At 37.7% G+C, this 27,977-nt stretch overlaps 1 protein-coding gene across 4 annotated transcripts in view; it reads left to right on the top strand.

Moving 5' to 3' along the window:
- Window positions 1-27,977, top strand: part of VPS13A (vacuolar protein sorting 13 homolog A) — a 253,560-nt gene that overhangs the window by 162,047 nt on the left and 63,536 nt on the right. For all 4 annotated transcript variants that reach the window (XM_075560517.1, XM_075560518.1, XM_075560520.1 and 1 more), the window contains exons 48-53: window positions 165-560; window positions 825-929; window positions 2,101-2,247; window positions 9,339-9,467; window positions 9,865-9,998; window positions 13,716-13,845. In XM_075560517.1, the coding sequence (XP_075416632.1) occupies window positions 165-560; window positions 825-929; window positions 2,101-2,247; window positions 9,339-9,467; window positions 9,865-9,998; window positions 13,716-13,845 (1,041 nt within the window). The remainder of the gene's footprint in view (window positions 1-164; window positions 561-824; window positions 930-2,100; window positions 2,248-9,338; window positions 9,468-9,864; window positions 9,999-13,715; window positions 13,846-27,977) is intronic.

The following is a 27,977-nucleotide window of genomic DNA, read 5'->3' as shown; positions in this document are numbered from 1 at the left end:
ACTCAAATCTCAGATTGAATACAAAAGTTCATAGAGTTGACAGAATTAGAATTTGAGCATAAGTTTTATAATTCTGTACCTACTACCTGGTATTTCGAAAACATTTTGTATAACATGGAATAATTAAATTAGTAATTGATTTTCTTCTTTTTTTTTAATTTCAGAGGATTGAACACAAGATTTTTACTCTAAATGAAGGTTGTTCAGCCCAAATTTATACTGCAGAGTTGGATAAAGCCAAGTTACATTTAAAATTGCTGGACTATCTTAATCATGATTGGAAAAGTGAATATCATATAAAACATAACCAACAAGACATTGGTTTTATCAACTTTACCTGTGTTACAGAAATAGAAAAGACTGATTTAGATATTGCTGTCCATGTGACTTATAACACCGGTCAAGTGGTTGTAGCATTTCATAGTCCTTACTGGATGGTTAATAAAACTGGTCGAATGTTACAATACAAAGCAGATGGAATTCATCGAAAGCACCCACCTAATTATACAAAGCCAGTTCTTTTTTCTTTTCAGCCCAAGCACTTTTTTAATAATAATAAGGTATGTATGTTTGTGATTAAATGTTTCACTGTACATTTGCTATTTATCGGATTTTGAAGAATAAGATATAACAAAACATATATAGAAATAGCATTTGTTAAATATTTGATGTTAAAAATATTAGACTACATTATTGAGAAAGGATTAGTAGATTAACAATATAATAATAGATAGCTTGTGCTTAAAATAATAGGAAATTTATCAATTTAGATAGACTTTTAAAAATTCTCTAATTTGTAATATATTTGAAATTTCCTTTTCTAGGTTCAGCTTATGGTAACTGATAGTGAATTGTCAGATCAGTTTTCAATTGATACTGTTGGTAGTCATGGAGCTGTTAAATGTAAAGGCCTGAAAATGGAATATCAAGTGAGTTAATTTTATGCTTATACGAACAACAACAATTTGAATTGTGCCTAAAACCTGTAACCATTTTCTGTGCATTCACCGAACTTACACAATTTAGTTTAGTTAATTTTTTTTAATGGTATTAAGATCATGTGTATCCTGGGATGGCACAAATGGTTAACATGCTGCTAACCAGATGGAGGTTTGGGCCCACCCAGAGGCACATTAGAGAAAGGTCGAATGATCTACTTCTAAAAATTAGCCATTGGACACTCTCTTGAGCTCATGAGGTCACCATGAATGAGAATTGGCTGGATGAGCCTGGCCCACAGGCGCTGAGGATGATGACCCCATTTAGAGAAGCCAGTCCACAGAGAGGACCACATGGCCAGCCCCACTATGAGATATGACGTCCCTCACTGACCCATGGCCCTGCAGGGGACAGCACCGGAGACACAGTGTGGGACTTGCACCCGATCTGATCCCACCACACCGAGGCAAAGCACTGGGGGACTGCAGCGGAACAGCAAGGCAATGGAGCGGCAAGGTCCCCAGGGAATGCTGAAGGTGGACTTTGGGGCCAGAGCGTGGTGCCCCAACAGACTGGACTGGAAAATGCTCCTAGGGGCCAACAAACAATCCTTGAACTAACTACAAGCTTTTCTTTCTTGTTGTGTTTTTTTCTTTGTCTGTGGTTTGTTGTTTTGTTGTATACTGTTGCTTGGTTTTGCTCTGTCGTGTTTTTGTGCATGTTATTATCTCTTCAGGTCTGTCTAAATAAGATAGGCTGGGTGAACTCTCTGGAGGAAAAACAATGGGACTGACAGTTCCGGGGGGACATGGGATAGGAGGAGGGGGGTGTAAGGAGGTGATGTTAACAATCCCAGGCATAAGGGAACAATAAGTGATCCAAATTGGTGGTGAGGTGGGTGTGGCAGGCCTTGTAGGGAATGATCAAGGGTGATGTAACGAAGAGATATAGCTGAAACCCAGGTGGGGACAGAGCATGATAGTGGGACAGGAGGAAAGTCAAGGGAAATAGATGAAAGAGCTAGGAGGCAAAGGGCATTTATAGAGGTCTAGACAAAGACATGTTCATATGCAAATATGTATATGATGATGAGGGAAAACAAAGTACTGGTTATGATTATGTAACTATAACAGTGTTACTCAATTTCCCCTTCTCCCCCAGGTTGGTGTCACCATAGATCTCAGCAGTTTTAATATTACAAGAATTGTGACGTTTACCCCTTTTTATATGATTAAAAACAAAAGCAAATATCGTGTATCAGTGACTGAAGAGGGAAACGATAAATGGCTATCTGTTGATTTGGAACAGGTAAGTTAGATACCTTTTTTAATTTTTTTATTGGCATTAAATTCACAAAAGATTTAATATACTATTTTAAAGTATTTAATAGTTAATGTATTTACAGAGTTACATTTCAATTCCAGAACATTAGATTATTCCAAAGAGAACCTCCATGCCTATTAGTAGTCACTTAACCTTTACCTCCCATTCCCACTCACTCGAAAACCAAAACTTACTGTCACAGTCGATTCTAGGTGGATCACAGCAACTCTGTAACACAGAGTAGAACTACCCCATTGAGTATCCGAAACACTGAATCTCCAGCCTTTTCCCTCAGCCTTTCAAATATATATGTATCTCTTTGAATTTCTTTCTGTTGACACTAAGTATGCAAAGTCAGCATGTAATGTTTTTAACACTCCAACCCTCCCCCCCCCCCCCCCCCCCCCCCGATCCATTTTGTTTAGAACTTTCAGTGAATACCTATTTTATTGAATACCCATTTGTTTTGAACTTTCATTGAATACCTAATACTTAGAAGCTTTTAGAAATGGCGTCTCAGAATCGGTTTAGCCAGACTTTTTTTCCAAGTTATTTGGAGAAAGCAAAGTAATATTAGAGTAACATTTTTATTGTACTGCACATTTCTGTTTGACCTCTAGATAAGAGCTTTTGTGAAAAACTGATGTTTCTGTGCTATTTTTTGAGTTAGAGAATACTGAGCTTTAAATATAGTTCATTTTGAAGACCTGAGTATACAGGATTATAATAGATACATACTATCTTTATTCTGTATTACTTATAGCATTTAAAGTCTGGGTTTTTCCTTCTTGAAGTTTACTTTTAGAATTTCTCTTATAGCATGTTTTAGTGATTAGATAACACCAGTTTATGTTTATTTGTAGAAGACGTTATCACCCACAATGCAATAATTTTTCTTGATAACCAATTTTAGATTAGTAGACATTTTTTCTCAGCATGTTATAGATTTAATCCCATTGACTTTTTGCTTCTAGTTTTAAAAGTAGAAATTTATTTATATTGCTATTGCTTTTGAAAGTATACTCAGCAAAACATATGCCAATTCAATAATTTTATGTATACCTTTCTAATAATTCATTGCGTTCTTCACGTTGTGTAACCACTTTTCTCCATCCTTTTCTGAGGTATTCTTTAACCATTAACATAAAGCTAGTGTACCTTACAGGTTACACAGGTTACACATTTGGTTACTTAACACAAGGGGCAGCGTTTCAAACCCAGCAACCAGTCGTGGGAGAAAGATGAAGTTTTCTGCTCCTGGAAAGATTTGTAGCCCCAGAAACCCACGGGCACAGTTCCTCTCTGTCCATAGGGTCACTCTGAGTCAGGTGGACTTATTGGCAGTGAGATTGTTTTTTTTGTTTGTTTGTTTTTGGTTTTGCTGTTGTTGGTTTAAGGATCCTAGCTGATCTTTGGGCAACTATGGTCAATTTGTGTGATCTGAATAGATCAAATCTAGAGCATATTGCTCAAGATAGGTGTGTTTTTTTTTACTAGTTAAGCAAAACAATTGTTTAGTTTTAAGAAGATTTCTGGGAATATTTTTGGTTTCAGGTTTAAACATTTCCTTAGGGCAGTAATTTAAGGAGTCATCTAACTTTTATGACTCTAAGAAATCTAGGTTCCATAAGAATTTGAAAATTTGTTCTGAATGTTCTCCTTTTTGTTAAGGATTTTTCTGCATAACATTTTATCAGAACATTTAATATGGTTGCCAGGTACCATCCAGTCTGGTCTCGTGGCAAAGGAGGCAGTTAATCATAGAGACAACTGGCACATATTACACATTTTCTTACTATTTGTGACTCTCCTTCTTATGTTATTCCAGGCAAATAGAGATCAACCATTGTGCCTTAGATAGCTACTTCCAGTTTTTTAAGACCCCAGGCACAATACATTTAAGTCGGAGGGAGAGTAAAACACTAACCATGTTATTAGTGGGGTCCCAGTTAGCTGGGATGTCGCATGAAACCATGACCTTAAACCCCCAAACCTAGGAACCAAATTTCATGAGGATTTTAGTTGTCCAGAATACACTTTTTCAGTTAAGCTTTTATAAGTATATTGTCTATCCTTAATTAGTATAATACTTCTGCCACTGTTAACCCTTTCTTTCCCTTTTCTTCCCACCCTTGTAATCATAAAGACACATTGGTATCTATACATTTACCTGTTCTTACCTTTCTATGTGAGGAACCCTGGCAGTGTTGTTGGGCTATGAGTTGGGCTGTGATCTACATGGTCAGCAGTTCTAAACCAGCAGCAGTTCCCTGGGGAAAAGCCTGGACTTTCTACTCCTGCAAAGAGTCACAGTCTCAGAAACCCTCAGGGGATTGTTATGAGTCAGCATTGATTTGATGGTAGCGAGTTTGGTTTGGGCTTATTTTTCTATATAAACAATTTCTTTAAATATTTGCCCATTTGTAACTGGAATCGGTTTATTTCACTGAACATATTGTCTTACAGCTCTGTCTACACTTTATCATGTACTAAGACGTCATTTCTCTTCCTGAGTTTTTTATTTAAATAATTACATTTCTCATTTCTAGAAATTGTACCGCTTCTTCCAGTTGACCTGTTCATTCTTTCATCAAATATTTTTGGTACCTCTGGCTCTTAGTGTAGTTTAATAGTATTTTATTATTTCTCTGAGACTGTTCATTTATCTTTATTTTTTCTCCCTTTGGACTATATAGTCTCTACTAATCTATCTTTAATAAGTTTGTTGATTCTCTAATGGACTTCCCAGCTCAAGAAATTCTATTTAGTCCTTTTAACGATGTGTATATCTTAATTGATATTCTCTATGATGAAACATTATTTTAATACTTCTCTTTAATTTTTTAAATATGGCCTTTAAAATGGATTTTGTATAATAGATGAATTGTTTGGGATTCATCAGGGACAGTTTCTATGACTGCTATTTTCCCCCAGGTATGATACATACATTTATACTGCTTTATATATCTCATAACTTGTTGAAAATTCTGTCTTTTTAATAATAGAACAACATAGGATATCAGATCTTTATTTCTCTTGACCTTTGTAAGGGAATCTTGGAGTCTCTAGTGTAAGGTATTTCATTGTGGTTACCAGCATTCTTAACCAAGGGGATATAGTAATGGGATAGATTGGATATCTCAGGCAGTTTATACTTCCACATGGTTTCCTTATTTTTAATACAGCATTTCATTTTCCTTCATTTCCATATATAATCCCACTCCTTCTTCACCAATGCCTAGTATTCCTAATTCAGAGCCTATAGAATGCATCTAGGAGTTCTGGTGACATAGTGAGTTACATGTTGGGCTGCTAATCACTAGTCAGCAGTTCAAATCCAGCAACTCCTCCGCAGGAGAAAGTTGTGGCTTTCTACTGAAAACAATTACAGTCTCAAGAGTCTCACCTGGGCAGCTCTCCCTTAACCTATTAGAGTTGCTATCAGTCCCAAGCAACCCCATGGCAGTGAGTGAGAAAATGCATCCCTCCCAAAAGGCAAACAGCCTGTCTCTGGTCAGGGGACAAGATCTCTGAAATGGAGGCAGTGGTAATAGGTTCAGAAACTTCTCAATTCAATGAGAACAATGCAAAACAAGATCAGCCCTAGGCTGTACTCTGTGAGGTCTAAGCAGGCCTGCATGTTCCACCCTTTTACCAAAATGGCAACAGCTGTCTCTCCTACAGCACTCTCTACTTCTCGTCTGGGTTTGATAGGCTATTTCAGGGTCACACAGAAATCATAGCTCATACTTCAGAGTTAATTGGTTCATTAAGAAAGCAATAGGCTATCATCACTCAGGATGAGGACACTGCAGGACAGCCCTTGCAGCTCCTCTTCACCATACGAACAACCCGGTCCTTCTCTGTGCTGTGCATACCCCTGTTGGCCATTTACGTCTCCTTTGAACCCTCTGGAATAGCTCGCAAATCTGCCACCACCGACTCTGCCACAGGACTTCTTCCAGACCTGCCACCACTTGCTCTGCCATTGGGCCCCAGTCACCAGTCTTCTAGCTGGCATTGGTGTTGTAGCACATCACACCAAGAAATGTCCTTGGTTCCTCCGTGTTCCTTTTATTTTCACCCCTTCCCTTCTCCATTCTGCCTCTTCCTTTTTCCTGTCACAAAAACCTCTGTGTGACTGGCTACATATATTTCCAAACTTCTTATCAGCAGAACCACAAACTGACCAATCACCTCTGCCACCAGAACCTCGTTTCCTTATTAGACTATAGTAATTTCATTGGAATAGTTTATAGTCACTTCATTTGTATAGTATCATATCAATCACATGGGTAGACTGAAGCCTAGTATGACAAAAATTATCAAACCACAGATTGTTTACAGTGTAAACACATCACATAGACAGAAATAACCCTCAGAGTAGAAAACTAGGGCAAAGGTAACTTATTCAGGTTTAGGAGAAAAAAACCCTCTCAGGCTGTTTTTAAAAAATACCAAGGATAAGGTCCACATGAGGCCACTCTTTTCACCACAGGATCTAAGGATCCTAACGGTTTCTTTGCCTGAATTTGAATCAGGCCCATATTATCTTTTCTTTTTTTCTCTCTGGATTTTTTCTTTTTTAATCATTTTATTAGGGGCTTGCACAATTCTTATCACAATCCATACATACATCCATTGTTTCAAGAACATATGTACATTTGTTACCATCATCATTCTCAAATCATTTGCCTCCCACTTAAGCCCTTAATATCAGCTGCCAATTTTCCCCCTCCCTCCCCACAGCCCCCTACCTCGTGAACCCTTCATCATTCATAAATTATTATTTTGTCATATATTACACTGTCCGACATCTTCTTCTCTGCTGTCCCTCCCCCAGGGAGGAGGCTATACGTAGATTCTTGTAATCAGTTCCCCCTTTCTACCCCACATTCTCTCTACCGTGCAGGCATCGCCACTCTCACCACTGGTCCTGAAGGAGTCATCTGTCCTGGATTCCCTGTGTTTCCAGTTGCTATCTGTGCCTATGTATATCCTCTGGTCTAGCCAGATTTGTAAGGTAGAATTGAGATCATGATAGTGGGGTGGGGAGGAAGTATTTAAGAACTAGAGGAAAGTTACATGTTTCATCGTTGCTACCCTGCACCCTGCCTGGTTCATCTCCTCCCCATAACCTTTCGGTAAGGGGTGTCCAGTTGGCTACTATTGGGCTTTGAGTCTCCACTCTGCACTCACCCACATTTTCAATGATATGATTTTTTATTCCTTCATGCTTGATACCTGATCCCTTCGACAGCTCGTGGTCACATAGGCTGGTGTGTTTCTTCCGTGTGGGCTTTGTTGCTTCTGAGCTAGATGGCCACTTATTTATCTTCAAGGCTTTTAAGACCCCTGACGCTTATCTTTTGATAGCTGGGCACCATCAGCTTTCTTCACCACATTTGCTTCCGCACATGTTTGTCTTCATTGATCGTATCAGGGAGGTGGGCATCCATTGATATGATTTTTTTGGTTCTTTGATGTCTGATAACTGGTCTCTTCTATACCTCGTGGTCAGCCACGCTGGTGTGCTTCTTCCATGTGGGCTTTGATGCTTCTCAGCTAGATGGCCTCTTGTTTATCTTCAAGCCTTTAAGACCCCAGACGCTTTATCTTTTGATAGCCGGCAGGCCCATATTTTCATCTCTATTCCGAATTCCATGCTTCATTGTCCTTGAACTTTTCAATTGCTCAGAGTTTCCATTCTCCCTTTTAACATTCATATTTATACTTTATAGCATTCATACTTAAAATGTTTTTATATTCTTTTGCTTAATTTTGGTGAACAAGTGATAAATGCATGTGTGTATACTTTGCCACTTTTACTTCAACTCATGCCTTTCTGTTCCTATAATATCCCTCCTGAAGGCAAATGTTACTGTTCTTATACCTATAAGGTACTTAGGAGTCAAAAAGTAGTTGATGACAGTGAATGCGGCTTTGTTTTCACACTTGCCTGGAAAACCTCCTTTGAAGATGAACTTTTTTATTGGCAGAAACTCTCAGGGGGTGGGTGTTCAAGAGTTTAGCACATGACTTTTTTTTGCATTTAGAAAAATTTTAGAAACCGCAAAGATACTCTTTTAAGTAAAGTGTTCCAGGAAACTGCAGGTGTGGAGATAGGGTGTCAGGGGAGCACATCTCTCTCAGTTCCTCCTGGGGAATGGGTTTGGAATACTGCTGCTGCTATGTTGACTCTAGTAAGCTTGAGTGAGAACATGCCAAGGCTGGTTTATCTCTCGCTTTGTCCCATGTCTCATTACTTGGTTGAATGAAATTGTATTAAATAGTCTGTTGCACTTGCATCTAACTTCTCCGTCCCCAGATGATAGAATGATGAACAGCTATCACATATGCATGTTCCCTTTAAGATATGTAAAATGACCAAGTGATGTTCTATTGCACTGAAACTAAAATGACTTAGTTACTTAGCGTCAAGGCCGGCTGGCTGTGCTCTTACCTGAGTTCCTGTCTTTGTTTCTGGCACATGTTGTCTGTCGGTCTTGTTCCTGTGTGCCTTTACCCCTGTTTCTATAAGTAAGTATGGTTTGAATGGTATAGTTACTCATGTTCAGTTGTATCTTAAAATTCTATTTCCTATTCTGACCTCTGTTGTTGTTTAGGCCCAAATTTGATGGCTAGAAATATGTACTTAATATATGTCCTGTGTTCTGGGTCTTATCATTTTAAATTATTTGACTTCTGTTTAATAATAAAATTTACCACTGACAGCCTAAGTTTGATTTTTGGTACCTCTGAATGTACTTTTGTTTTAAACTAACTCTTGTTTTATTTGCTAGTTTTCAGACCCTGTTCTTTGTCTCGGCCACCGGACTCTACTCTTTCTCTCCCCAGCACTCTACTCAAAGTTTGCTCTTCAGTTCACTTTCCCCACAGTATTCACCATGCCTACAAATGACCGCTTACCTCTCATTGCCAGTCTAGTTAAGCAACCTAATAACAAGTGTTAAGAAGATATTTTTAGAAAGTTTGCATCTACTCTAATGATTTATTAAAATAATATATATTTATGCTGAAATTTGTTTATCTTTTTATAAATTAATATGTTTTAGTGTATCCCCTTTTGGCCTGTGGATGCTTCAAATAAACTTCTTATTCAAGTTGAAAGAAGTCAAGGTCCCCCTAAAAATATATATTTTAACAAGCAGGAGAATTGTATTTTGTTGCGTCTAGATAATGAGGTGAGTGATTAAAAAAAAGGTATTATTTTGCTTGTCATTAGAGAAGATAATATATACGTATTAGTATCTTTTTAAAAAATATTCAGGAAAAAATTCAGTTATTATCTCTGTTTTTTCCTTTGATCTCATACAACTGAACATTTCTTTTTAGGAATAAAAAGATTCCAGGAGGAAACAAACAAAACAACTGTAATATAAAAATTTAGTTGGAGTGCCAACTAGAATATACCACGTGTAGGGTTTCACATAGGATTTATCCATAATAATTAAGATCTAGTGTTGCAAAATGCTAGATCTATTCCTAAATGATTAGCAATTTATTAAATTACTAAGTCATTAGTCTCATTAGTTAATATTCTTATAAAAATACTCACGTTAAATAATCTTTTCCTTCTAGCTTGGAGGCATTATAGCAGAAGTTAATTTGGCTGAACATTCTACAGTTATTACATTTTCAGATTATCATGATGGGGCAGCTACATTCCTGTTAATAAATCACACCAAGAATGACCTTATTCAGTATAAGCAAAGGTAAGTGTGTTAGGCCGGGTTGACTAAAGAAACCAATCCTGTGATACTCACATGTGTATAAGCAAGAGCTTTATATCATGAAGTAATTATGTATCAAGAAAGTGTTCCAGCTTAGTCCAACTGAAGTCCATAAGTACAATACTAACTAGTTCATAAGTCCCTCTTCAGATTTATGCAGCTACATGCAATGTTGCAGAATACAGAAAAATCATAGGGTGGCTGCTGCAGTCATGTGGATCGAAGGTCCATGGCAACATGGCAGACACTGGTAGTCCTTAAGGTCAGTGGCAGAGAAAGAAGGAAGGTTCCAGGGCCCTCCTTAGAAGGCCATACCCCCAAGAACACTGCATCTGGCTAATTGACAGGTGGGATTCCATCCCTACACTTTCATGCATCTTCAAATTGACAAAATTATCTTAACTACTGAAGTAAGGAACTTAAAAATACAGTTTTCCTAATTTTATTAGTCTAAGTGAAGAAATATTTTATGATAATTTCTTAAGAATATAAACCCTGATTATGACATTATGACTTGTAAAACAATATCCCCATTTAAAGATAAATGTGTACCTAAATATCTAGGGGTAAAATAATTCATGGCATCTAGAATTTACTTTTTAAAATAATTTGAGATGAAATTCACATAAGATTAAAAACTATTTAAAGGTGAGTAGTTTCAGTATATTCTCAATATTGTGCAAGGAGCTGGCTCTGTCTGGTTCCAAACATCCCTTCACTCCAAAATCAAGTCCTTCATCCATTAGCCATTTTCCTCTTTCCGCAGTCTCTTGCAATCACTATCTGTGTTCTGAATATTTCAATGGATTCATACAATCTTTGTCCTTTTATGTCTTGGCTTTTATTTAGCATAATGTGGTTGAGGTTCATCTACATTGTAGCTTGTATCAATACTTTATTCTCTTTAATTAAGTGATATTTCATTGTGCGATGAACCAAATCCCATTATACCTGTTGCCATTGAATTAGTTCTCACTCATAACACACAATAACCAATAGATTTTCTTCACAGAAGCAGGGTGCCACAGCTTTCTTCCACAGGGCAGTTGGTTGATTCCCCTTGCTAGGGCTACAATGTCCTCCTAGTGCTTTCTGGAATTTTCTGTTACTTTACTTAGGAGACTCAGGCTGTCTTGAAAATTTTCTCTGTTTATTTTTTTTCCCAATCGCTATTTGTCAGTGGACTCATATTTAGCAGTATACCTGTACTGTTGATTAACTTGTTGATTGAACACTTTAACTACTATACCACCAAGGCTCCTATATATGGACTAAATTTGTTAATTCACTCATCATTGATATATATTTCGAGTGTCACTTCTATATTGTGTGAACAGTGTTTCTATAAACACACAGCATATGCATGGGTTTGTTTGAATACCTGTTTTCAATTTGCAGGGCCAGGAAGTATACCTAGGCATTGACTTACTGGGTCATGTGGTAATTCTATGTTTAATTAATAGACTTACAAGTATTTCAAAAAGAAGAAGAAAATATGAGACTGCTGAAACAAGTGTGGTAGAACTTGCTAGTTGCAGAATCTAGTGAGAAATATTAACCAGTTTATCACAAGTCTGAGAATTTTATGCAAGTTTGAAAATGTTAATACTTTTAGTATAGAATATAAAGATTGACTCCAGATTTATTTTAAAGAATGGGCGCCTCTTTCTTGCTGAGGTTGTATAGGCTAAAAGAGTGCTCACTTTTAACTGCCTAAAGTCTGTAACTGAAGGTTGGTGATTAAGGACTTTCCTTCTATCATTTGTTTCCATGTGCAGGGCTAGAGTATCTACTGCTGCCATGAAGTGTGCGACTCTCTGTTCTTTTCCTTGGGAGGCTCAGGCTGTCATGACAAACATTTCCCCTCTTGTTTTCACTTGGCATTTGTCAATGAACTCAGATTTACCAGCACACTTGTACTTTTATTCCACTGCTAAATGTACTTTTATTCCACTGCTAAGCCAGCTTTTACTGGTTGATAAAATCAAATGGACATTGGGTAAGGATTTATTCAGTGCTGAGATAGCAAGTATGTAGAACTCCATCTCAACTATCCTCTCATCTTGTAGAATATATTTAATTTATTAAGAGGGGGAAAGCCTGTTTCTTTATTATTCTCCATATTTGGGTTTTTTGGGGGGTTGTTTGCAAATTGATTGATTAAAATTGAGTAAAACAAATATACCTTCTCATCAACCTGAAATAACCTTTCTGGAGCAGTCTTCACAGAATTAAGCCCTACAGAAAACTATATCAGTGACTTTTCTCAGTTCTCTAATGATGCTACACAGCTGATAAAATTCTTGGCCTAAATTAAATGTTCACATACTATGTATGGCTTGATTTTGGGAAAACCTGGTTTAACTGACTGAGACTGATCTAAGGACCTACAATTTTCTTTGATTTTGTGACATTGCACTTTATAGTGCAGTTCAGATATAAAGCTTATAGAAATATTACCTCATTGTTACAAATGTAAAAGTGAGGTATAGATACTACAGTGTGACCTTATGCTGAAATTCTGAAACACAAAAACATTATAATCTTAATGGAAATTCATAAAAGAAACTATAAGAGGATCAGTGGGTTTGGATTTAAAATTGTTTGAAGAAATAGTTCTTAAATCGATAACTTCAAACTAGCTTAGTCCCAAGAGTATTGGTTTTTAAATACTGATTCCAAAGTCAGATTGAAGGATAACAATTTTGGGGGAACATTTCATCCTTGATATAAGTCATTTTCCCCTCCCCTTAAATATTGTGGGGTGATATTCTTAGTCCCAATCAGTTTATATTCTGTGCAGTCTTTGAGTAATTTCATCCACATTGGTGAATACTTCAATTACCTCCAGAATGCTAGTAATCTGCTCAAACCCTCATCTCTTCCTAAAGGTGACATGAGAGCATAAAATGATTCAGAGTTTATCTTGTCATGTGCCCAACAAAATCTTCTCCTACTTCTGTTTCTCAGTGAAGGCAATGTTACTTGCCTCTTTTATTCTAGATTGTTTGTGTCCTAGTATACCATCCAATTAAATTTTTTATAAAGATGTGTTTTTCTATATTTTAATCTTCACCTTCTCGTCTCATCTCTCCTACCATTATCCTAGTTCAGGGTCCCAATATTTCTTGTCTTAGATCTATTGTATTGAGTTGAACTATCTTTCTATCTCCAGTTTTAGCTCTCGTACGTTCTCCACATTAACATTTTAAAAATACTAAATATAATTATATCTCTCATCTAAAATTCTTCTTTAGCTTCTTATTTTGCTCAAAATAAAAATGTTATTCAATCACTTATGTAAAATTTTGTTTCTTTTGTTGAAATCTATATTAAATGTGTATCTCATGTCTTGTGAGTTTAAAAATAAACTCTGAATTAAATTACATATCTTATATTTATTGTAGCCACGATAAAACACTAAATGTTTTGTATGATTAACTTGTATTTAAAAATTTGGCAAACTAGTTTCATATTTTTATTTACAAAAAATAATATATTGATATCTCACAAAATAAACATTTTGCCGTAAATATTTTATTTTCTTAGCAAGTTTCCTTTTTACTTTAAAGAAAAAGTGTCAGCATTGTCATACTAAGGCCAATTGCAACTAATGGAGTAAAAATTGATAAAGTATTATTTTAGACTTTATTCATTTATGACATTTAATTGAATGCATATTTTTACTGTGTATATCAGTTCACTCCATCAAATGGAAGATTCCCTTCCTCCTGGTCAAGCAGTGTTATATACATGGGCTGATCCAGTGGGCTCTAAAAAACTGAAGTGGAAATGTGGGAAAAGCCACGGCGAAGTAACACAAAAGGATGTAAGTTTCAAGGTGGTGGTGGTGTAAATGTCCTCATCACCTTTGTTTTCTTGCAGTTTTTGTTTTTGAAGGTATGCTCTCTTAGCCTTGCTTTGTTGTTTTATTTTGTTTTGTTTTTAGGGCTGTTTTTTCTTACATATCTGAAAACTTGTCAAAGATTTTTTCAAATAGTAATATTAAAGCTTTAATAGTACCAAAAAATTGTTTAAAAACACCAGAAATAGTCCCCTTTTAATATGCATCATTATCTGCTTGTTACCTGTTTATAATGAAAGGTGAAGCATCACACTTAGAGAAGTGCTTTAGCACTTCTATCATAAACAGATGTATTCTTGATGTTGACAAAAGTCTTAGGTCAATGGTTCTCAGCCAGTGGGTCACGACCCCTTTGGGAGTTGAATGACCTTTTCACAGGGTGGCCTAAGACCATCGGAAAACATATTTCTGATGGTCTTAGTAACCGAGACACCACTCCTCTATCTGTCTCCAGGCAGGTCTGCCCACATGCAGATACGCCCATATGTGCGTACCCGATGTGAAGACTGTTACCTATGCTATGCCATGCTTAAAGACAAAATTTCATTTATTTGTAATTAGAAATAATGTTTCACAAAATATAATTACATATTGTTTGTGATTGATCACTGTGTTTTATGTTTAGTTATGTTCAATTTGTAACAATGAAAATACATCCTGCATATTTACATTACGAGTCATAACAGTAGCAAAATTACAGTTATGAAGTAGCAACGAAAATAATTTTACAGTTGGGGGTCACCACAACATGAGGAGGGTCACCGCATTAGGAAGGTTGAGTACCACTGTCTTAGGTACATTTAGTTTCCAAAAGGAGCCCTTGTGGTGCAGTGATTAAAGCATTGGCTGCCAACCGATGTTTATGATGCTCTTGTTAATAGTGATTTTATTTAATTCATTCAAATCTGTTTTCTCAGTATGCATATGTATTTGTGTACTGGGCATTGTTAACCAAAAAATTAAGATAATTTGAGAAGAGAGGGTTTTATTTTAGGTAAGCAGCTAGTGTAGACAGATTGCATTAAGGTACTGTATATACGCAAGTTAAGTCGACCCTGATAACAACCGAGGCACCTAAATTTACCACCAAAACTGCATAAAATATGTGCTGAAAAGATCAGTTTATACACAAGTATATACAGTCAGTGGGTGATTGAGATGCTCTGAATCTTGTCCTCAGTTCTCCAGAGGACTGGCCTATTACTCTTCTACCCTGGTATTTAGAGTACAGCTTAAGGACTACAGTATTTTCTTTCACCCCAAATTTTCTTCCTCCTTTGTTCTTCTTTTTCTCAACCTCTCCTTTCACTTCCAAAATTGACAGTTGACTTCTGGACAAAATCCCCTCAAAAAACAAGCAAACCTCTATTTGCTTGCCTTTTTCTCACACTTATCCTTATTATTTCTCTTTACCTTGTAACTTTTCTGTTTTATCAAGTATATGTTTCTCTATTTTTATTTTGTATATATCAAAAAGTTTGGTATAAAATCCAAAAGTTTGGCATAAATCCTCAGAATGGAAATGCATAAGGTTTTTTAAGTTAAACTTACTGGTTACTTATAGGGATGAAGTAATATTCTCTATATAGATTCTGTATCTGGCAAACTCATGGAACTCTTTGGTTAACTGTAATAGTTCACTTTTAGTTTTCTGTATGGATGATCATGGTACTTAATAATAATGAATGTTCTATTTTCTCTTTTTCAATCATTTCATCTAAGGTTCAGTGACTGAAGCAGCATCCCTGACTGTTAAATTGTTAGTTTTTTTTAAATCGTTTTATTAGGGGCTCATACAACTCTTATCACAATCCATCAATTGTGTAAAGTACATCTGCACATTAAATTGTTAGAGTTTGTATTTTTTTTTGTCACTGAACCTTAAGATCCTAGTATCAGTACATTCTTTTTTTTTTAAAGACTTTATTGGGGGTAGGAGGGGCAGAGTAAAGAGGGCCATGGAGAAGGATATCTTCCCTACCCTTCCAGACTCTAAGATTCTCAGCATAAAGCAGACACAAATTTATTCAAATAAAAGAACAGCAACATATGCAGATAGGCTCCCCTTTGTTATCAACCCTTGGCACTAGCTGGCGGACACAGATACCCAATTATCCCGATTTTTTCCTAGTCCTGGAGTTAGCTAGGGTGGCTGCCTGGCTGAACTGCATGGTCATATAGCTCTACAAGACCAGCTTGCAACATATACAAGCACAAATGGACTTGGTTCTCTGCCCAAGTCAAAGGCGCTCTGGTCTTGTAACCTCACAGCCCTAACTCCCAATTAGAAAGGATAGCACAGCTTACTAAACCTTATGTGGAAAAATCTCAAGGGTAGCTTGGATTGGGTGTAAATAGTGAACAGACTTAACTTTCCACACACTCAGCAAAACTCATTCTTGAGGTATAGCTCTGCATGGCCATCCTAAGACAATCCAAAAAGTACAAAATACATGCAGCCATTTGCGAGCTTTTAAAAATTATTATTTAAACTTCTTTGTGTAGCAGATAACATAAACTTGGCCCATTAGCAAGGTATTAGTTTAATAATACAAGTAGAAACTGCAACATTGTTTCTATAAAACACTGGCACGGAGTTTGAGCTTGAGAGAAAGACTTAAAAGCCAGGGCCCAGAGCTACTCTCTGCTGACATACTGGATACACCTAGCTATTTTTATTAGCTGTCCCATGACACCAGCCACTGGTCAGCACCCCAAGCTGCTCAGATAAGCAACCTGCCTTCTGGGTAGGCTATTGTTTCCTGATTCTCTCCTAGACCACCTAGGTAGGTGGCAGGTATAGACCTAACTTGTCGACCCACACTTGGTCACCTCATCATCCGAAAGAGCAAAGTCCATCTCCTCTGACCTGATTCACCAGAGGTCTATTCCTTTAAGTTAATTAACCTAAATATTAAGAATACAGGACTCTCAGCTATACCGTACACCCTTAGCCTTAATTTCAACCTTACCCTGACATCCTAAAAGATCACAAGGTTGTAAAATAACATACTACCAGACACTGTCCCCTAGTGCTTAAAAGACCTCTGCTCCTCACAGTCCTGATCACCACCCAGGACAAGGTCTAGACCCCAGCCGTTATCTTCTTGGTATTGCTGCTCTGTGTTCTATCATTCCTATACTTTCCCCTTCATTGAAAAATCTTGTGTATTATTCTTAGAATTCATCCTTAATCAGGACTTCCCCATCTGTTAATATGCACAAGGATATGGAGACAAAAACCATATTATGGCTACTTTAATTTTTTGGTTTTCTAGTCCCAGAACACATCATTGATCCAGAAGTTAGCACCCATATTAGAGACAAAACTCCTGGCCAGAGCTTAGAACACAAGCAAACATACACTAACAGCTCATCCACCTCTTATTCTACTTTTAGTTTTCTATTTTGATTTTTAATCCTTTTTTTCTTGTCCTTTCATTCTTTAATTTTAATATCTAAACTTTTATTTCATAGCCCTTTTTCCTTAACTTTTTCCCCTCTTCTCATGAATCCTTTTTTTCTTCTCATCCTCATGATATCAAAAGTGAGCATTACTCTTACAATTGTTTTTCTATCAAGTATTATACATTCCTCTATCAATAAAAAATAGGTGTTTTTTCATACGATTTCCTTTCTGTTAACCTACCAATTAATACTACCTCATCCCTCTATATATTTTGCCCACTTTTTTCTTTCTCTTTACTCTAAATTACTACATCCACTTTTTTCATCTTCCTCCAACACATAATCTGACACTCTCCCCCAGATACTTAATGTAAACTGTCTGCCACCCTTTACTGCACCACCTAATAGAGTTAACTACTTCTACATAACCCCACCTCCCTAATAGCCAGTGGTTTTCAACCTTCTTAATGCCGTGACTCTTTAATACATTTCCTCATGTTGTAGTGACCCCCCCCCCAATCATAAAATGATTTTGTTGTTACTTCATAACTAATTTTGCTACTGTTATGAATCAGGTAACCCCTGTGAAAGAGTTGTTTGACCTTCAAAGGGGTTGCAACCCACAGGTTGAGGAACCACTGTTATAGCCACATGAAGATGTCAAGAACACAATAGAAGATAGTGGATTTCATTTTATAAAAAGGAAAGAAACATAACCGAATACCAACCAGACCTAAATAAAATGCCTAAAATTGAACAGGCTATGGAATTACCAGAAAAAGAATGATTGTGTGTTGTATGAGTATACAACAAATGAAGGAAGACTCAAAGGAATGTTGAAAAAATAGACAAGCTAGAAACCTCATTATATGCCTTATAGACAGAAAAACAAAAGCCCAACACCACAATAGCAGAATTACACAATACTACAAAAGAAAAGATAGACAGAATTTAAGAGATGGAAACTCAAATTAGTGACCTTAAAAAGAAATCTATAGACTCAAATCTAAAAGAACAAAAAAATGCAAAAAAAATGCAAGAGAGACCAAGAATGACTTGAGACAATGTTGGACACAATCAAGAGGAAAAACATACAGCTTGTATTTATTTCAAAAGGGGGAGAAACAAACAAAAATCCACAGAGAATTGTTCAAGAACTCATTCAAGAAAATTTTGCTTAAGGCCTAAAGGATGAAAAGAGAATTATTCAGGAAGCCAAGAGAACCCCAATCAGAAGAGGTCCCAAAAGGAAACCTCCCGCATATTGTAGTCCAGATGTCTAACTTCAACGATGGGGCGGAAATCTACAGGTAGCAAGAGGGAAAAAGAACAATTATATACAAAGGGTTAGCAATTAGAATAACTCAGATTTCTCAGCAGAAATTTTGCAGCCACGAAGACAAATGGAGTGACATACACAGAGCCGTGAAAGAAAGAACAATGTCAACCTATAATCTGGTACACAGCAAAAATTTCACTCAATATGAAGGAGAAATAAAAGTATTCTAAGTTTTGGAAAAATTAAAAGAATTAATAAAAACTAGACCACCACTACAGAAAATGCTCAATGATGTACTATGGCTAAAATAACAACAACACACAATATACAAGACAATTTTTTAAAACAATTTATTGGGGCTGATACAATTCTTTTCACAGTTCATAATATACATACATCAATTGTATAAAGCACATCTGTACAGTCTTTGCCCTAATCATTTTTTCTCTTTTCTTCTTTTACATTTTATTAGGGACTCAAACAACTCTTACCACAATCCATACATATACATACATCAATTGTATAAAGCACATCCATACATTCCCTGCCCCAATCATTCTCAAGGCATTTGCTCTCCACTTAAGCCCCTTGCATCAGGTCCTCTTTTTTTTCTCCCCTCCCTCATATGCCCTTGGTAATTTATACATCGTTATTTTGTCATATCTTGCCCTATCCGGAGTCTCCCTTCCCCCCTTCTCTGCTGTCCCTCTCCCAGGGAAGAGGTCACATGTGGATCCTTGTAATCAGTTCCCCCTTTCCAACCCACTCACCCTCCACTCTCCCAGCATCGTCCCTCACACCCTTGGTCCTGAAGGTATCATCCACCCTGGATTCCCTGTACCTCCAACCCTCATATGTACCAGTGTACAGCCTCTGTCCTATCCAACCCTGCAAGGTAGAATTCGGATCATGGTAGTTGGGGGGAGGAAGCATCCAGGATCTGGGGGAAAGCTGTGTTCTTCATCGATACTACCTCACACCCTAATTATCCCATCTCCTCTCCTAAACCCCTCTATGAGGGGATCTCCATTGGCCGACACTTGGGCCTTGGGTCTCCACTCTGCACTTCCCCCTTCATTTAATATGATATATATATACATATACACATACATATATACATATACACACATACATACACACCCATATCTTTTTTTTTTTGCATGATGCCTTATACCTGGTCCCTTGGGCACCTCGTGATCGCACTGGCTGGTGTGCTTCTTCCATGTGGGCTTATTTGCTTCTGAGCTAGATGGCTGCTTGTTCACCTTCAAGCCTTTAAGACCCCAGACACTATCTCTTTTGATAGCCGGACACCATCAGCTTTCTTCACCACATTTGCTTATGCACTATACAAGACAATTTATCACGAAAACCAACACAAACAGAGCAACCCAATACAGGAAGAACAAATAAATTAGACCACTCATATATAGCATGCAGAAATGTAAAGCAAAGTGACAGTAACAAATACATATATTTCGGTGATCTCATTGAATGTTAATGGACTAAATGCACCAGTGAGAAAGAGTAGCACAGTGGATAAGAAAACAAAATCCATCCATATGCTGCCTACAAGAAACGCACACACAGACATGAAAAACTGAACATCTGTATATGTCTTTTTCCATCATTGGAACATGCTCAAGAATAGACCAACATACTAGGCCACACAGCATGCCTGAACAAATTTACAAATCGAGGTTCCACAATCAATCTGCTAAGACAAAATTGCTATAAAATTAGAACTAACAATAAAACAAACAAAGATAAATTATTGGAAATTGAACAATATGATTGGGCAATAATTGAGGAAATTAAAAAATTCCCTGAGACAAATGATGATGATACAACATATGAAAACCTTTGGAGACAGCAAAAAGCAGCAGAGACCAATTTATAGCAGTCAAACACACAAAAAAGAAATCCAAAATCAGCATCCTAACTTCTAACACAAGAACTAGAACAAGGATAACAGCGTAAACACTTCAGTAAAAGAAGGTAAGAAATCTTAAGGATCGAAACAGAAATAAGTAATATGGGAGTGGTTTGGGGGAAAAACAATGGAAAAATGTCAACCAGACAAGAAACTGGTTCACATAGCAAAGAGGGGGGAAAAAGAAAAGATGTAAATACCCAGATGAAGAGATGAAAGGGGTGACATTACAAGAGACCCAAAGGAAATAAAAAGAGCAGTAACACATTAATATGAAAAACGTATCCAAATTAATTCAGCAAACTAGATGAAATGGATAGGTGCCTAGAAATATATCATCTACTCAAAATAATGTAGGCAGATATTGAAAATTTCAACAGACCCATAAAAAAAGAAATAGAGTATTAAGCAATAGCCATTACAAAACTGCCAACCAAGAAAAGCCCATAGCCAGGTGGTTTCACAGGGGAATTCTGTGAAGTATTCAAAGAAGTTCTGATACCAATACTACACAAACTTTGTCAAAACATAAAAACTGACAACAAACTTCCAAATTCATGAAGTCAGCATAACACTGATACCTACATCAGGCAAAGACCTCATAAAGATAGAAAATTTTAGACCAGTATCCCTCATGAAATCCTCAGCAGAATTCTATCCAGTAGCATCCAGAATCATATCCAAAAAATAATTCACCTCAACCAAGTGGGACCCATTCCAGGGATGCAAGAATGATTCAATATTTGAAAAACAATGTAATTCACCACATAGGCAAATGATAAAAGTCATGTGATCACATCAATACACGCAGACAGTACATTTGATAAGTCAGCACTTATTTTTTTAATCAAAGCATTCAACAAAATAGGAACAGAAGGGAAATTCCTCAACATAATAAAAGCCAGATATTTAAAAGCAACAATTAACACCATGCTCAATGGGAAAAAGCTAGAAATACTTCCACTGAAAAAGGGACCAACTTTTATTCAGCATCATGCTGGAAGTTTTAGCTAGATCCATCAGACAACAAAAAGAAATCAAGCAATACAAATAGGCAACGAAGAAATGAAACTCTCACTATTTGCAGATGATACAATCCTATATAAAACCCAAAAGTCTCTTTAAAAAGCCTAATAGAAACAATAGATTTGGGAAGGTAGCAGTATACAAAATTAACCACCAGAAATATATCAGATTGCTTTTTACCAGTGAAGAAAGCTACAGAAATAACATTAAGAAAAGGTACCATTTACAATAACCACACAAAAGATGAAATATTTAGAAATAAACTTAACTAAAGAAACAAGTCATACAGAGAAAACTACAGAATATTACTATAAGAAATAAAAAAGACATAAATGGAAGAATAGCGTATTCTTATCACTAGGCAGACTTAATATTGTGAAAATGTGAATACTACCTGAAAATATCTGCAGATGCAAAGCAATCCAAATCCCAAACATTCTTTTAAGAATCAGAAAAACTAATTATCAATTTCACATGGGTAGGCAAAAGACCCAGGCGTAACTCAGAACTTGTTTAAAAATAAATAACCAAGTAGGAGGCCTAACAATGCCTGACCTAAAACTAACAACCTATCACATAGCTAGCCACAGTGGTCAAGCAGCCTGGTTCTGATACACTGAGGAGTATATAGACCATTGGATAAGAACAGAAAAGCCCGTCATAAATGCATCAGTCTACAGGAAACGAAACAAACAGACAAAGACAGCCTCTTCTAAAAATTGTGTTAGCCAAACTGGATTTCCATGTGCAAAAGAATAAAACAAGAACCATATATTTCCCCATGCGTAAAAACAAACTCAAGATGGATTAAAGGCCTAATTGTAAACCCCAGAGCAATCAGGTTGATCAAGGAGAAAGCTGAAAAAAAATTTAAGGGCCCTATTGGAGGGCATACATAGACCATGTATAATGTACCATGTATAATGAAAGTCAAAAACAGTAGAGGATGAGAGATGACTTGGAACATGCTGAAATTATATCATTGTGCACATCAAAAGTCTTCATCAGGAGCGTAAAACAGCCCACACTTTGGGAAAAAAATTTTTACTAGTACATATTGGACATAGAGTTAATTACTAAAATATACAGAACTCTACAACAGCACAATAAGAAAATTACAAGAGACTCAATTAAGAAATGGGGGGAAAAAGACATGAACAGACAGTTCACCTAAAATGAAGTACAAATTGGTACCAAACACATGAAAAAATTTCTTATGATCACTAGCCATCATGGAGATGCAAATTAAAACCACAAAGAGATACCACCTCACACCCACAAATGCTAACCCAATTTAAAACAAAGCAAAACAAATGCTAGTGTGGCTGTGAAGAGAATGGAACTTGTATATACTGTTGGTTAATTTGTAAATACAACCATTATAGAAAACTATATCGATACTTTGAGCAAATGGATTTAAGTATACGATTCAGCAATATCATTATTAGGCATATACTCCACCCACCCCCAAATAAGAGAGACAACATGAGTAGATGCATGCTCTCCTTTTTTTTAATTGCAGCACAGTTCACAATAGCCAGAAACTGAAAGCAGCCCAAATGCCCAACAACAGATCAATGGATAGCGTAATTATGGAACGTGCACAGAATGGAATATTACACGTCCCTAAACAACAGTGATGAAAGCATGAAACACTGCATGGAAGGACTTAGAAACCATTGTGCTGAGTGAAGTTAGTCACAGAAGGACATATATTGTAAGAGCCCAGTACTATAAGGAGAAAGACACATCAATTAAACAAATTTTAGAGCCAATTCCCAAACAAAGGTGTAGAAAGTCTGCCTAGCTGCCTTACAATATATCACCCCACCTGAGGTGCACTTTATGAGAACCACCTCAAAAGAGACCACATTGGCGGGGGTTACTCCTTCAAGAAGGAGGGAAAAGAAGAAGACCATCATCTACTTGATCCTCTACAACATTGAAACAAGACTGTGACAAATCAACAGGCCCTCCACAGGAATGAGAGGAGAACCTTAGTGGAAAATCAAGTTTAAGAGCAGAAGAGGGGAGCATCTACATATCAGAGGAGGCTTGGTATTCCTCTTGGTGAATGTGATAGGTAAATGGGAAGGAGCACCCTCACATCGGGAAGGGATGATACACAATACTTATAGGGAACCTAAGGGGAGAACACACCAGGTTCTATGTTCCTGGGGAGACACTTTGAATAAGTTTCTACCCAACCCTCAGTGAGCACGCTGTGGACTAAGCACTCTGATGATCTTAGACATTGGCCTTACACGGAACACAGCATCCCTTAAGGGCCACACCAGAAGGACTTGACATAGAAGCCTGATTGAATGAACTGGGCCGTATCTCAAAACTACTTGGACTGAATTAGGACTGAAAGACCCTGATGGGAGAGGAAGCTAAGGATGGCCACCCCAATACTGAGGAAATGGTGGTCATTGGAACCTGGGTGGGGCCCCTGGTTAAGTCAGTGTCCAATGAAAGGGGACCCAGAACCACCATATATTTAGTACCTCAGTGCTCCCCTTGCATTAATATGACAGATTTTAAACTAATAGCCAGGGATCTGCATTGTAAGAAATGAAACAGAAAATTTTCCCCTAGCCCCAACCCTCATCTTTAGTATTAAACAGAGCTCAATAAATTAAGAAATCAATCTGTAGTTGTAATCTAGTCCTCTGAGTTCCTGTCTCTACCAGCCCAGAGCAGATGGTCTCCCAGAACCACAACCCAGCCACGGTCAGTGTTGTTGCCCCCAAAGGGAATGAGCCCACTTGGGCACTGCCCCTGGTTCCTTGGGAAAGAGGCTACAATAAGAGCTAGTGACCCTCGGGATGTTTGGCTACAAAGGAATCTCTGCCTTCCCGGAATCAGACAACCTTTGCAAATGGGTAGGGACCATCCATGGAGTAGATGGCACCATCTATGAAGAGTTAGTTATAAGCTCTTACTGAAGTTCTCCAGTACAATGTGCCCATACAATGTGCCCACAGTGAAGTTCTTCATCCCCTGCTGCCATCCTAGTGTGGAAACTCAGGGTAACATCCGCCTGGACATCCTGAAGGACCAGAGGCCCACCCTGTATGATGCCAGGACTATTCTGTCCAGCCACAGCCTGCTGGAAAAGCCCAACATCGACAGCCCTTTGAACACACATGTTGCTGAACTCTGAAACCTCCACAGCCTTTAAGAAATACCTCCACTCTCCCAGCATCGTCCCTCACACCCTTGGTCCTGAAGGTATCATCCACCCTGGATTCCCTGTACCTCCAACCCTCATATGCACCAGTGTACAGCCTCTGTCCTATCCAACCCTGCAAGGTAGAATTCGGATCATGGTAGTTGGGGGGAGGAAGCATCCAGGATCTGGGGGAAAGCTGTGTTCTTCATCGATACTACCTCACACCCTAATTAACCCATCTCCTCTCCTAAACCCCTCTATGGGGGGATCTCCATTGGTCGACACTTGGGCCTTGGGTCTCCACTCTGCACTTCCCCCTTCATTTAATATGATATATATATACATATATACATATACATATACACATACATACACACACTTATATCTTTTTTTTTTTTTTGCATGATGCCTTATACCTGGTCCCTTGGGCACCTCGTGATCGCACTGGCTGGTGTGCTTCTTCCATGTGGGCTTATTTGCTTCTGAGCTAGATGGCTGCTTGTTCACCTTCAAGCCTTTAAGACCCCAGTGGGTTGGAAAGGGGGAACTGATTACAAGGATCCACATGTGACCTCTTCCCTGGGAGAGGGACAGCAGAGAAGGGGGGAAGGGAGACTCCGGATAGGGCAAGATATGACAAAATAACGATGTATAAATTACCAAGGGCATATGAGGGAGGGGGGAATAGGGAGGGAGGGGGGAAAAAAAAGAGGACCTGATGCAAGGGGCTTAAGTGGAGAGCAAATGCCTTGAGAATGATTGGGGCAGGGAATGTATGGATGTGCTTTATACAATTGATGTATGTATATGTATGGATTGTGGTAAGAGTTGTATGAGTCCCTAATAAAATGTAAAAGAAGAAAAGAGAAAAAAATGATTAGGGCAAAGACTGTACAGATGTGCTTTATACAATTGATGTATGTGTATGTATGAACTGTGAAAAGAATTGTATGAGCCCCAATAAATTGTTAAAATAAAATTTTTTAAAAAAATTAAAAAAAAAAAAAAGAAATACCTGTATGAAACCTACTCAAAGAAAATCTTGAGCCAAGATCCCCGATCAGCTCTGTCCTTTTGTCTTCTTCTCGTCCATAGACATCTGTCCTTCCCCTTGCCTTCTATGTAGACCTCTGTATCTTAAGTTGTGGTGTCATTTTTGTTTTGTTTGTTTTTAAATTAAGTCTCCACTTGTACCCTTGTGATGAATATATTAAATAAATAATATTTGGGGTTAAAATCAACTTATACAATGCAACAACTCATGGATTGCAGCTCGCAAATGGACTCTACACATGAGCTCCTCACGCATCAACAGTACCTTAAGTTCTGTCCTTGGATAAAGTATTGATGTTATTGATGTAATCACCATCGACCCCAAGGCACAATGTTTTTCGTTTTAGTTTATTTTTCTGCCTTTTATTTGTTATTGCTGACCTTATTTTTGTCATAATATAACTGTCAGAATCAACCAGAATTGCTAATTGCAATTAGCCTGTGGACAAACAGATGGATTCTGCGCTCCCATTTAATTCTAGCCCAATCCTAAAACAATTCTTATAACTTGTCCCTGCTAGGTACTCCCCTTCATAAAGAGAGCACTGAAGATAAGGGTGCTCACAGTAAAGTGTCATGAAGAAAGCAGATAGTGTCCAGCTATCAATATGAATAGTGTCTGGGGCCTTAAAAGGTTTGCATTCAAACAAGCAGTTATTGAAGTGAGGCATCAACTAAGAAGCACACTAAGCTTGTATGATCCAAAGATGATAATAAAATCCAAATATAATGAGAAAAGTATTAGAACTTAAATGTGAATACCCAATCAGTAGAGGGCTATGGTGTGAGGTTGATTTGGTGACGGAAAGAAAGAAGGGAAAGATAGGAGACCGTTTCAAAGGTTTATTTCAGAGCTCCCAGGCGAGATTCATGGATCCCTAATGTGGGGCCAGGGAAGTCTTGCTTCCCAGGAGGGAGGGGAGAACAGAGAAAGGGACAGGAGCATCCTGAGCTCCTGGGCGAGGTTCATGGGTCGGTCCCCTCTTGGGGGAAAGAGGTAGAGAGTTTTATAGCTCAGGTCTCGGGGAAGGGAGTAGCTCAGGAATTTTTCATTGCAACTTTGTTATCTGCAGATTCAGGGTGGAGCAACAGCATTCAGTGTTATCTGTAACAGCTTCCTCCTTGCATCTGAGCTGGTAAGGCCACTGAAGGGGAGCGGAGAGGCCTGATCTTTCGCAGGATCCTTGCAATGTCTCCACCAGCTCCAAGTATCTCTTCACTTGCCTTTCCTGTCAGCTCTGGCTCCCTCCTGACATATGGAAAAGTGGGAACTCAAAATCTGCAGAGTATCTAGTCAGATTAAGCCTCTGCAGATCCCCTCTAACCACCAACAAGGGTCTCGAACAACTTTAACATCAAACAGAAGTATTGTAAACTTGATTATGGTGGATGGAACCATGGTATAATATGATATTTGGTCAGTTGACCTCCCTCTTGACCCAACCTGAGGATTTTCTAGGCTCAAAGGTTTTTCACTTGTTCCATGACAGAAATTTCTTCTCTGGCATTTTAAATATTGTTTGTGGTCATTTTTTTCTTAGGTTTTATTTTTATCTTTATTGTTATTTCCTTATTTATATTTCATTTCATTTTTTGTTGTTTATGTTGGGTTTCTCAGTGAAGCAAAGGAGGAGTGGATACATAGAGACAATAACTAATGCAATGGTTTTATCTAGGATGTGGGGTGAAGGGGGATTAGGGAGCATTAGAGCTGATTGTGATTATGCATATAGAACTTTTTAAAAAAGCAATTTAGCTGTGTAAATGTAAGATATGTGAATATTACATCAAGAAAACACTTTGAAAGAAAAAAAAGAAACCGAAGCTGACCAATGAAGTGTTTGCTTAGGGAGCATTGAGTTTATATTAATGGTGGTAGAATAATTTGGAAAAGGATAACAATATTGGTTGTACAACACGAAGAATATAATCAGTGACACTGTAGAAGTTACTAGATTGGAGAATGTTTTGTTGTTTATATCCAGGGTGCAGCATAGCACTGATGAAATACACAACTATCCTCTAGTTCTTTAAAATTTCCTCTTCCCACTATAATGGCCCTAGTTTCACCTCCCTGATCTTGCTAGTCCCGAGTATCTACATAGGTATAATCATGATTTTTCAGTGCACTAAATTCAAGATGGAATATCCCCTCAGAAACAGTAAAGAGGGCGTATTGACTTCCCAAGGGTACAAGAAGGCCCGGTGGGAGGGGGGGGGCC

This window comes from Tenrec ecaudatus, chromosome 10, assembly GCF_050624435.1.
Source record: "Tenrec ecaudatus isolate mTenEca1 chromosome 10, mTenEca1.hap1, whole genome shotgun sequence".
Lineage (NCBI taxonomy): Eukaryota > Metazoa > Chordata > Mammalia > Afrosoricida > Tenrecidae > Tenrec > Tenrec ecaudatus.
Note: the sequence above shows the minus strand (reverse complement) of the source record. Positions and strands in the feature narration are given on the sequence as shown.